Source organism: Epinephelus fuscoguttatus, linkage group LG14 (genome assembly GCF_011397635.1).
Source record: "Epinephelus fuscoguttatus linkage group LG14, E.fuscoguttatus.final_Chr_v1".
Classification (NCBI taxonomy): Eukaryota; Metazoa; Chordata; class Actinopteri; order Perciformes; family Serranidae; genus Epinephelus; species Epinephelus fuscoguttatus.
This window is the reverse complement of record NC_064765.1, coordinates 17,857,366-17,868,857: the sequence shown is the minus strand read 5'-3', so window position 1 is coordinate 17,868,857 and position 11,492 is coordinate 17,857,366. Positions and strand designations below refer to the sequence as shown.

Here is an 11,492-nt window from a genome sequence, read left to right as displayed (position 1 = left end):
GTATGGTAAAATATCCCAACAGGTATGATATATATGCAGGTATATACAGGTACAACAGGCCACCCATGTGACTACAAGGAGGAAAAACCCACACACCACTTTGTGGAGCATCTTTATTATGCCACAAATAAAAGCCAGTAGTTCTGAAAGAGGACCTTGCGTTTTTTTTTGTTTTGTTTTGTTTTTTTTTACTCACCAACAATGACATTCTGAAAATGGTGGAAGCTGATTGTGATATTATAGTATGTATGGTTGGCTGAGCAGTCAGAAATGGGAGTGTGGAGGAGGAGTCGGGTTTGGAAAATAGAGAGGAAAGAAACGCAGGTGAAAAACTGGAAGTCAGGATGGGGAGTGGACGGGTTGAGTATGAAGGTTAGCAGAGAAACATTCATTCATATACCCATCTGGGGAGAAGGAACAAAACAAGATGAAAAGAAATGCACAGACACGCTGCATGAGAAAATTGCTTTACACAGTCAAACAAGGGGAATGCACACCAGTTCTGCTGAATATACCACATTTATTACTTTTGAACTGATTAATAGAAAGAGTGGGGGCAAGGCCACTCGCATCACTGTCTTTAGAAAACGGAGGAAGGAGAGAAAACAAAAAAAAGAAAGCAGCCCATAGCAACGATGAATTAACTTGTCCAAGAGAAAGAAAGAGGGTAAATAAAGTCCAATGAAGACTGTTAACAGAGGGCCCCAATTTTTTTTAGACCATAAAATTATACACTGAGCAAGGCTCGTCAACTTAACATTTCTTCTGCTTTCAAACTCTTGACCCCCCCCTTCCCTACTCTTCCTCTCCAGATCCTCCGCACCCTACCTTCCCCACACACTCCATCCAACACATGCGAAAACAAAACAGAGGGCCATTCTGAACATCTGCAGTCCTCTCAAACAAAAACATGGCGAGCATGTAGGAAACAGATTCTGGAGTGAGCGCAGTTTGACACCCGTCTAACGATGAAAATCCACTGAGGAGGAAACTCCACTGGGTCCTGGTTGAAGATGTGAGCATCCTCAGAAGACAGGAAGGTGAAGGGGGGTTGGGGGTTACAAAGAAAATGAGACAGACTGCCCATTCTTGACTTTGGGACACTATTATAAGCCAACACTACAATTTCCTAGTTGATTTGTGTGTTTGTGTGAGAATTACAGACTTGCTCTTGGACCATAAAAACAGAGGATGATCCTTTCATTTAAAAAAGGAAAAAAGGAAAAAGCAGCATACAAGGGAAAAGCATATGTAGTGGAATGGGGTGGGGCAAAAAAGATTTCACCTAAGGATGCTATGCATTTAGTTGTAGTCCTATGAATAATCGTTTCCTTTTCTTTTTACTACAAGTTCGAAGTAAGTCTTTAAAGTCAAAAGAAATCAAGAAAGTCTTCATTTAGTTTTTTTGTCCTTGGTTAATTCTTCACCCCTATTAGAATTTCTTAGAGAGATCTGGATGTAATGATGTAATGGGGTGGACAGGGCTTTAGAGGGGGCCATTGCAGTCTTTTGACCAAAGCACCAACTGTTACTTGACTCGTCCTTGGCGCTCCTGCAACACAAATGCAAAGACAGAAAGTCACACACAAGATACAAAATCTCTGTATATTGAAACTTCAAGTTCCTCATTCTTTGATGAAGCCGAATATGCACACACTATCCTAGTTTCCATTTTACTAAAGGCCTCAGCACACCAAGCTGATGGTCGACCATTGTTGAGTGTTGTGCTGTTGATGAGCATCTGTCCCCCTAGTTTTTGCGATACGTCCCACACCGTTGGAAACAGTCTGTCCTTGTCAGCTTTTTTCCCCTTTGTCTTTGGCAGAGATGCACAGACCATCAGTGAATGAAATCACTCTGATTGGCAATTCAGCTCAGCGTACCAGAAGACAAAGTGAGGGAAGTAAACAAACGGCTAAAGTCAAGAGGGTGTGAGATCAAAACAAACTTGTTTAACACAAGTTTTTTTTTTTTTGTTTTGTTTTAAGCCATTCAGCTTTTCAGTAATGACTATTCGCAACCATTTGCTCGCACGTTAAATAATCAACTTAGATTCTATCTCTTTGTTTTCTGTACTCACTCCCCATCAGTCTGGTTTCAGGCCTATGCAACCTCCTTAGTCCTAAATGACATACTAGCCTTGGATAGCCAAATGTCTTGTGCTGCTCGGTTTACAGACTTGTCTAAGGCATTCAACACAGTTGACCATTTGTTACTTTTAAAGAAATTGTCCCGTATTGGTTTTGATTTGAGTCAGCTGCCGGTGGTATGAAAACTACCTCTCCAATAGACTTCAAAATGTAACGATGGATGAAGTTCATTCAAAATTCTTAAATATTACTAAAGGTGTCCCACAGGGCTCAATGTTAGGGCCAATACTGTTTTCAGTTTTACATAAATGATATTGCCCCCCCTCCCCTGAATCATGTAAATTTCATCTGTATGCGGATGAGTTTTATATTGCTTCACAACATCTGCTCAGCCAGCCATTGAACATCTACAGTTGTCCTTCAATTCCTTTCAACAATTACATACTAAACTCAAAAGGATGCAGTTCACCAAGGCTACTCATAATGCGTCTTTCAATATTCATTCTGCAAATGGCTCATCCATAGAGAAAGTTTAACAGTACAAATACCATGGTATCTGGCTGGATGACAATCTGAATTTTAAGCACCATACTGAAATTCTGACTGCCAAACTGAAGACTCGGCTTTCTGTACAGAAATAAGAGTGGTTTTCCTTTTGTACGCAGGAAAAAAATGGTAGAATGTATATTTGTCTTTTTTTCCGATTATGGTGATGTTAAACAGAAAAGCTGCTGCGCCTATACTGAAATCACTGGACGTTATCTACCACTCAGCCCTAAGGTTCATTACAGGTGATCCTTACAGCACCCATCACTGCCACCTTCACCGAAAGGTTGCCTGGCCAAATTTGGCTGTGAGACAGGAACAGCATTGGTATTTGTTCATTCATAAAGCTTTGATACAGATGCTCCCACCCTATTTTTTTATCTCTTATATCTCTGCCCTTACATAGTCTTGGTACTCGTTCTCAAAATACTGTAGGTTGTTGCTTCACACTCCTTTCATCAGAACTGAACTAGGAAGAATGTCATTCTCTTACAGTGCACCTAATACATGGAATAATCTACAAAAGACCTTAAACTTAGACACTCTGCCACCCTTATGGCTGATAAGTGCCTTATTTCAGATCTTGTTTCAATTGAGTGTAAATGTTTTTAACTATACATCTACACCTTAGCATGTTTTTTATCCTGTATTTCTACTTTTAGAGCTCATTTATTGCTATTGTTGTTTTTTATCATTTCATTTTTGTTTTAATTGATATGCATTTTTGTTCTTGGTTTGCTTTTAATTGTTTTAAATGTCTTTGTTCATGAACGTCATTGTTTGAATGAATGAAAAAATATCCTTCGTTCTTTTAGTAACAGGTTGTGTTGTTTATGTGCTAACTGGCTAACCAGCATCTTGAATTTACCTTGTCGTTCTTCCAGTTTCCCTTTCTGAATGACAAGTACAGACTAACGCAACCTGCTGGTATGTAGGCTTATTTCCTCTCACACAGACAGGGCCTACACGTTAGCTGACTGCCGGCTGCAGTCTTTGCAGTGTGTTCATGAGCAACTTTTTGGCAAAAACACAGGCAACATGAGGTCTGCCTTCATCACCACTAGTTCTTTGATGTCAGTTTGGTGTGTTTGGGTCTTAACAGATGCTCATTGTGACAAGGGATTTCTTGCAAACTATAAATGACAGTTCAAATATTGTAACAGATGCAGATTTTAGATGCTGGATTTCTGATCAGCACTCACGAACTCCAGTAACAGTATCCATCAAGTATCAAAACAACATGTAAAGTGCGTCTGCACAGTGACAGATGAAGCAAGTTACCTGAAGCCTGTAATGACTCCTGTTGCTTGGGTTGCTGGGATATGGCTCACTGCCTTGGACCTCCACCTGCCACACATAGAGTGAAAGCTGAGTGTGACTGCAACAGACAAGTCACTACACTAAAATCAAATCTTTGACACAAATTTGACCAAAATGTCACATAGAAACCAGTCTTACTGAAATCATCTATCGCAACTTTCCATTAACCACAGCATTTCACGATAAAAAGCTCATATATAGATCACAATTCAGCCTACAGACATCACACAGGCATTAGATTTAGGCACAAATGTCTCACATACCATATTTAAAACCTAACTTTTTACACCATACATTAATTATTAATCTATAACAGCCAAGCATAACTTAAGTTAACATTGTGTGCTCTGGTTTAAGAGTTCATATACTGACAGGGCTCTTCTCTTGTATCCATCACAACGCTGTCAATAACATGATCCCCAGTCATCTAAGGTTCAAGTCTGTCAATAACACAATTGTAAAGATACACAATTATGTAGTTTTGGAGGACTGTTTTGTACATATACAGGTCACTTAAAATGTGATGACACGTCCCTCAAATAAATACCTGAAAAGAAAATTCAAGTTATAAAATTACAACACAACAAAGTTAATGACTTTATAATTATAGCTACAACACTGATGTATGTCCAGAAGTCTTTCTGGCTGCTGTTAAGTTTGAGAAAGTACGCAACAGATCAAACCAGTGTCCACAACAAAACCTGTAATATAAACAGCACTGTTTTAAATATTATAAATTGTGTCTAGAGGTCATGTACGCTGGTCTTTAAGAGTACAACACAGTAACCATAACGCATTACATTTGTGGCTTTAAAACGCTAAACCAGGGCGGTGTACTGGCAAGAATCTGGTGATAGAATACATATCGCAATACAGAGGTTTGGATTCAGTATATTGCGATACTGTAAGCAAGGCGATATATTGCATTTTTAAAAAATCTAATCTCAGGAAATCTGTCAATGTAAACTGTACGTCCTTCATGACTGACTTGTTTCACAGGCTGGTGTTCTTTGTGTTTATGTTAACGATATGCTGTTATGTTGGAGCGGAAGAGTCAAGTGACTAAGGGCGGATTACAACACAGAAGGATCTAGCAACTGTGGGTTTACACACAACACAAAATGAACCAGTGGTACAAATCTTTGTAAACTATTAATTAAAAATCAATGTTTTAGAGAATTAATACAGTCTTACAAAGCATCATTATGATACTCAAGCTTACTAATATTTTCTTGCACCCAGAAGCAAAGAGAGTGAATAAAAACATCCAACTAAAACAGTTCTTAGCATGAGCCAAACATAATCACAACACAGAGGAAGATATAGGTTTCTATACTTACCGAATAAAACATTTTCTACATCTAATGGCAAGTAGGAACATAATGGCAATTAAGGTTAACGAGCTGCTGTGCTAAAGAAGGTAAGTCAATATTGTGCTGTCTTGGCATATTTTCCCCTTAATTTGTCCTCTGTCAGTTAAAACGATTATAGGATGTGTAATATAGCTGTGCAGGGGACCAAAGCCCCCATATTAAGCTCAATCTATTTCACAATATGAATGCAAATGATGCAAGCAAGTATACTACGTTCGGGGGTGCAATACACTTTCTCTTTTACTTTGGTTCCTTATGTTGATGCCGACAGTTCAACACAAAATAAGATAAACATATTTCACCCAGTACCAGAATGTGCGTTCAGAAATAAAGCATAAAAAACACATTTCACATATCTTTAGGAAGCTGCACAACTGAGCACATGTTAAAGACGGGAACAGATACCCCTGATAAAGCTTTCTAAATGAAACTAAACCACAATACAAACCAAACAGTTAATTTTTTTTAAGATATTTTCTCATGTAATCCCCTGAATATTTCCATTAACAATATTAGCTTTGAGCGAATATAACCAAGAAAAATTATTTTTGCTGATCATTCTGTGTCTGTTATTCCATTTTAAAGCAGAGCAATACATACGACTGCTACAACTGGTAGAAAACAAAACACCACAGTGAAAAACTAAAAGAAGAATCACAAAATATATGAATAGAGTACTGTGTACAAACACACTGAATTTTGACAGCAATCTCAATCCTCTTGTATATCCTTGAAGACCTCCGTAACGCAAAAACAAAAAGGTTGTACATGCACCCACACATCCAAACTGGTTTCAATTGTGGCACCTTTATCAACACAAGTTAAAACATAGCCCTCATGTTTTCATTCATCAGTTTTATCATTCACTTTACTCAACAGTAACTTGTGTTACCTTTTTCACACACTCTTCCTCCTCCTGGCGCTTCTCGTAGTGAGAAAAGTCATCGAAGATGGAAGTGGTGTGTTTATATCCAGCGATGATCTTTAGCACCTGCCTGGCCTTGTCCAGTGGTACCTCCTGTGTGTCCCGAGAGTTGGTCACTGGCTTGTTTTCGTTGTTCTCCAGTCGAATGTGCCGTAGCTGACTGTTGGGAACGTCCTTAACAAAGATCCAGCGCACGTCAAAACGACCCTTCCACTTGTCCTGTGACCACACGCCAGCAGACGTGTTGTAGTCCACGGGTGAGCGCATCTCTGCGACACCACAGAAGTGACCACTCCCATTGACACTGAACAGAAGATAAAGCGGCCCCTTGCCACCCAACGAACGATACGCTGCATCAAGCCTCTTGTTGCCGTGCTCCGTGCTGCACCAGATGTTATACTTGATGGAGCGATGGATGTCATCCTCCGAGTAGCTCTTGATGATAAACACCCTGCCCTGCTTGGGATTCCAGTCAAAGTCCTTGGGGTTATAATTGTTGACCATGCGCAACTTCTCTAAGACTGGGTGAGGCTCAGAGGGGACTCCAGGAACCACACCCACACCAGATGAAGTGGGAGGTGACTGGCCAGTGCCACCCCCACCCGCATCCCCAAATCCATTGGCCCGGTTCCGTGGAGGGACCCAACGAGTAGGTTGAGAGGGTTGTTGGCTTGGAGGAGGAGGACCCTGGGAGAGAGGAGGCTGGGGCATCTGAGCCATACCTGGTTGCCCACTGGGTGGAAGCTGATGTTGCCCCATTTGGGAAACAGGGGGTACCAGCTGTCCATTGCTGAGGGGCAATTGCGGGTTCCCCACAGCAGTAGCTCCAGGCTGTGGGGAAGCCTGGTTGGGCGGCTGCCCATTGCTGGGAATCGGGGGCACCTGCTGAGGGGTGGCAGCTTTAGGCATGGTGCCCTTGTTGTCCCAAGTGCCTATGTCCATGTTGTGTTTAATGGGCGGAGGAGGCAAATTGGCACCGGCCATGCCACCCTTGGTTTTCAGCTTGGGTTGAGGCTTGGCTGGCTTGCTGGCAATATCGGCCCAGGAGGCAGGCTTGGCGGGGGCAATTGAGACAGGAGGCATGCTGGGAGGTCCTACAGATGAGACCGGGCCAAGGGGACCTCCACCTGGTAAGCCAGAGCCAACCACCTTAGGAGCCATGTCCCCATTACCACCTGGAGCAGCACCGCCGATCTTAAGCCCTGCCATGCCCTGGTCAAGGCTGTTCATACCAGGTGCCTTGTTCAGGGGCTCGTTGGCAGCAGGTGCAAACGGGGACTGTCCATCGATCATGGCACCCCCAAGTGAGCTGGGAGCATAGGCATAGCTGCTGCTGTAGCCAGAGCTCTGCGGTGTCCCCGACTGTCCCTGAGAGCTGTTATTGCCCCATGCCGAGAAGTCGATGCCACTGGGAAAGAAGTTGAAACCGTGCTGTCCCAGGAAAGGGTTGCTCCCCAGGGGGCCTGGCTGGCCAAACATAGCGTCCGGGAGGTAGTGGGGCTCCCCATTGCTCAACTGTCCATAGGAGGCCAGGTAAGGCATAGGAGGGTCCCCACCTGTGGACCATGCTGCCTCGTTTAAGGAGTAGGAAAATCCTATGGAGGGGCTGTAGTAGCTGGGCATGTACGAGTCCGACATGGCCGTATAGGCATTGCTCTAAATAGAAGAAGAATTTGTTTTAGCGACAAGAGGTAAAAAACAATTCTTTGCAACAACACACTCAAACTTGATCGATTACATAACTTAATTAATAACATTCATTCTTAACAAAAACTATTGTTTGATATGTTTATACCTTGTTCTTGTAGATCCAACAAGTCAGACCAAGATGAAAGGATAGCAAATATATTGAGTTATTCTCATTGTTATCATAAAGCAAGGTTTAACCACACAATAATAAAACTCTTCTCCAGTCTGATCTGAAAAATGCACAGCACTGAAGTATATAATAAGAAAAACAAACAAGTAACAACAGTCTCTTTAACAAAAGGATAGCGCATTCTTGTGAGTGGAGGAAAATACAGGCTCCATTCTTTTCTTCTACAGCCCACTTCACACAATGAGCCTGTTACTACTCACGGGGGAATCCATCTATCAAAGAGAAATAAAATCCAAGGCCACTGACAACTTGATAATTTACAAAAGCGCATATTCCAGCCGCACATCCATAAGGTCTTCCAGTATTCCTCAGTAATGAAAAAAGCAAGGATGTGTTCACACATAAAGAGGCATCAAGGCCACTGAAACAAGGCAGTCTACAAGTGCGTTTATTAATCTTCTGATAGAGATTTGTTGGTGCTGTAACCACACAAAGTTACACCGATAAAACTCTCTTCTTTTTACTTCAGAGGCTTCTGTTTAGTAATAACCTGAATAACCTAACATCTCAAATATATCAGGTAGCATAGGTGGCATATAAAATATCATTATTAGAGTTGTTCTACTTGGATCAATCAAGCCATCATTACTGTTGACTCCACATACACGCTGGTTATTTTAAGAATTAAGCTCTACCTTTTCCTTGGGTACACTTTAATGACTGGACAAGACATTTAAAAAAAAAAAAAAAAAAAAAAAAATCAATACACCTAAAATAATAGGCAACTACTGAAGTTCAGGTTGAAGTCACAATCTGTTGATATTAATCTATGAATTCCTCTTCAATCATAATAGAATAATAAATAAAAAGGATTTAAGATTAACCAGGAACAAAAACTAACTTGAGTTTTCAGCTGTTTTAAAACTTGAGGGTACTTTACTCTTTGATAATAAAAGTGACAATGAAAGTTCAACTGAACACACCAGCACCTGTTGGCAAACAGCAGTTAATTAAAGCTTACCTGTCTGGCCTGAGTATTCAGGTAAGGCTCAAACTCATCGTCATTCAAAGTATCCTTTTGGGTCACAGCTCCGTTTTGCACTGAAAGGAAAACGACAGTGATGTAAACAGAGGGCACAGGTTTAGGTGACTACAGCCATGCCAGCGCCGAGATCTCTTATTATCTGGTCATTTTTGCGTCAGAAGCATCACCACTTGTTACATAACAAAAACCACTCCTTGCAATTATTGATGAGTGACACAGGAAATGCAGCCGAGCATGATAAGACACCACATACTATGACTGCTCAATAGGCTTCAGATTACACAGCATAATCGTGCATATGAGATGAATCAGCCCAAGTGAAGAATGAGAAGCACTTGGCACTGGTTACATGTTGGCACTAAGTAAGACTTTTAGAGTCTCTGACAAACTGAAGTTAAGGACATGTTGCACTATAAGGTGTATTTCTAAAGCAGAGTTGGTGTGTGTTCAATGCAGGTGAACGTGTGTGCTGTGCTTTGTTTTCACAAGTTTAGGAGTGTTCTGGCTTGGGTGACATGGGACCTTTGAGAGGCTTTCAGGACGCGGAAAAGTTCAATTTAAACACAAGCTGGTTGGTCAATACATGTTAACCTACATTACACTCTGACAAGCATTATGACGGGAAAGCGCGAGGCCTTTTTGGACACAGGAAAAGGATGTCGGAAGACGTGTCATTTTCTGTGAACTTAGCAACCAGCTAACGTTAGCACGCTAGCTGCTGTGGTTAGCTGCATGCAGTGCGCAGCGTCTCCATGTTAACGAGCGCCAAGAGTCCTTTCAACATGACGGACTTGGCTAACATTAGCCGAGTGGCCAGCGTGATAGAATGGCACCTGTAGCTTAACACTGTAAAAATGTCTCACAGTGACCGATGTAAAGACACACAGAGTAGTGAGAGTGTGTTCTCGCACCTGTCAGTGCAGTTAAAAGCGGTGTAAGTTCAACCAGGAAAAGGATGCTGATGTGTATCATGTTGCCATTTAACGTTAGCTAGCCAAGAGTTAGCTAATGCTAACTGTGAGGATCTTACAAGTGCCATTTCAGGGATGTTAAGGAAACTCGCGAGCGCTGAGTTAACGGCCGTGAATACTCTCATGAAACACAGTGTAATTTGGCGTTTTAAAGAAGTGGCAAATTAAAAAGCAGAAATATTTAAAACTTAAACAGCTATGCTATTCGCGAAGCAGTTGCGAGACAAGCTATCGCATCCGCGCACGCAAGATTTTCAAAGCGCACCGCACGTAAAAAGATCCGCATTCACTCAGCCCATGTCGACAGTGTTAGACAATATCTGTGCTTACCTTTATTAGCTTGGCCTTTCGGTCTCTGGATTGGGTCCAGGTGATTCATGAAGGTTTGATTTATGAGAAGAGAGGAAGGGGAAAAATAGATGAAGAGATATATTTTCAGCAGTCAGTTCCTTTAGCAGGTGGTCAGGCCTACTGCACTACTGAGCCACAGCCGCTGCCTCTGAGCTAAGCTATCCTCGCTAGCCGTCGCGATGCTGAGAAATTTGGCCCTCGTAAATGTTCAGAAAACACCTCTCTTTACCTGTTCAAGAAGGCTGCTGGCTGACATGTCTTTCCCCCCCGGAGCCTGTGTAACTGTATTTACACCTAAATAAAAGCGGCAGGGTGCAGAATTGGTCTAGCTATTGAAGAGTTTCACCCAAGCGCCCCTATCTCTCTATAGAGCCTGGTTTCTACACAATGGCGGGCTGCAGTTTGCTTGACAGACTCCTCAACATGGCTGGGCGGCCCTCGTCAACCCACGATGGCATTTATTTACAGCGGACATGCGCCCCCTAGTGGCGCGGAGGAGCGTGTTACACTCTCATAGGTAATTTATGGAGGCCAAAGTATTTCATGTTAAATATAGAAATAGATGCGTAGATTATGTAAATGAACATCAAACTGAAATAAATAAATAAATAACTTATTAAATAAACAAATTATCTGTAACACAGACACCCCTCTTCTCATATGTAAAGCGACGCCATTTCCCTGCAGTTCCAGATTAATACTTCTAATATCTATGCAAATGTAGATTTGAGGTGGTTGACCTGTAAACTCCTGTTTAAAATGATTTTCTTGTCTGTTTGTTTTGTTTTTTATGGGGTTTTTTTGTGCTGCTGTGCTTGTTTTGTCAGTTTTTAGTTATCCTGTATGTACATATATACAAACATGTTGTGTTGTTGCTTTTAATGTTGTATTTTAACATTTTTGACACAATATTTACATGTGCAGTTATCCTGTAAATGTTTTACCTGAAAGTCCAATAAACAAAGTGTGAAAAAAAAAATTAAAACTCACCTAATTATTACGGTGTACTATTTCAGAAGTTATACTTCTGATAAAACTGAGTTTTATTGAAA

General features: G+C 41.4%; 1 protein-coding gene across 1 annotated transcript; it reads right to left on the bottom strand.

Moving 5' to 3' along the window:
* Positions 1–500: 500 nt before the first annotated feature.
* ythdf2 (YTH N(6)-methyladenosine RNA binding protein 2) lies at positions 501–10,884 on the bottom strand. Its single transcript, XM_049595645.1, has 6 exons — positions 10,670–10,884; positions 10,420–10,444; positions 9,095–9,174; positions 6,222–7,910; positions 3,918–3,983; positions 501–1,552 (listed from the first exon to the last, which is right to left on the bottom strand). Exons 1-6 carry the CDS (start codon positions 10,694–10,696, stop codon positions 1,529–1,531), a joined length of 1,911 nt encoding a protein of 636 aa, XP_049451602.1. The 5' UTR covers positions 10,697–10,884; the 3' UTR covers positions 501–1,528.
* Between the last annotated feature and the right edge of the window lie 608 nt (positions 10,885–11,492).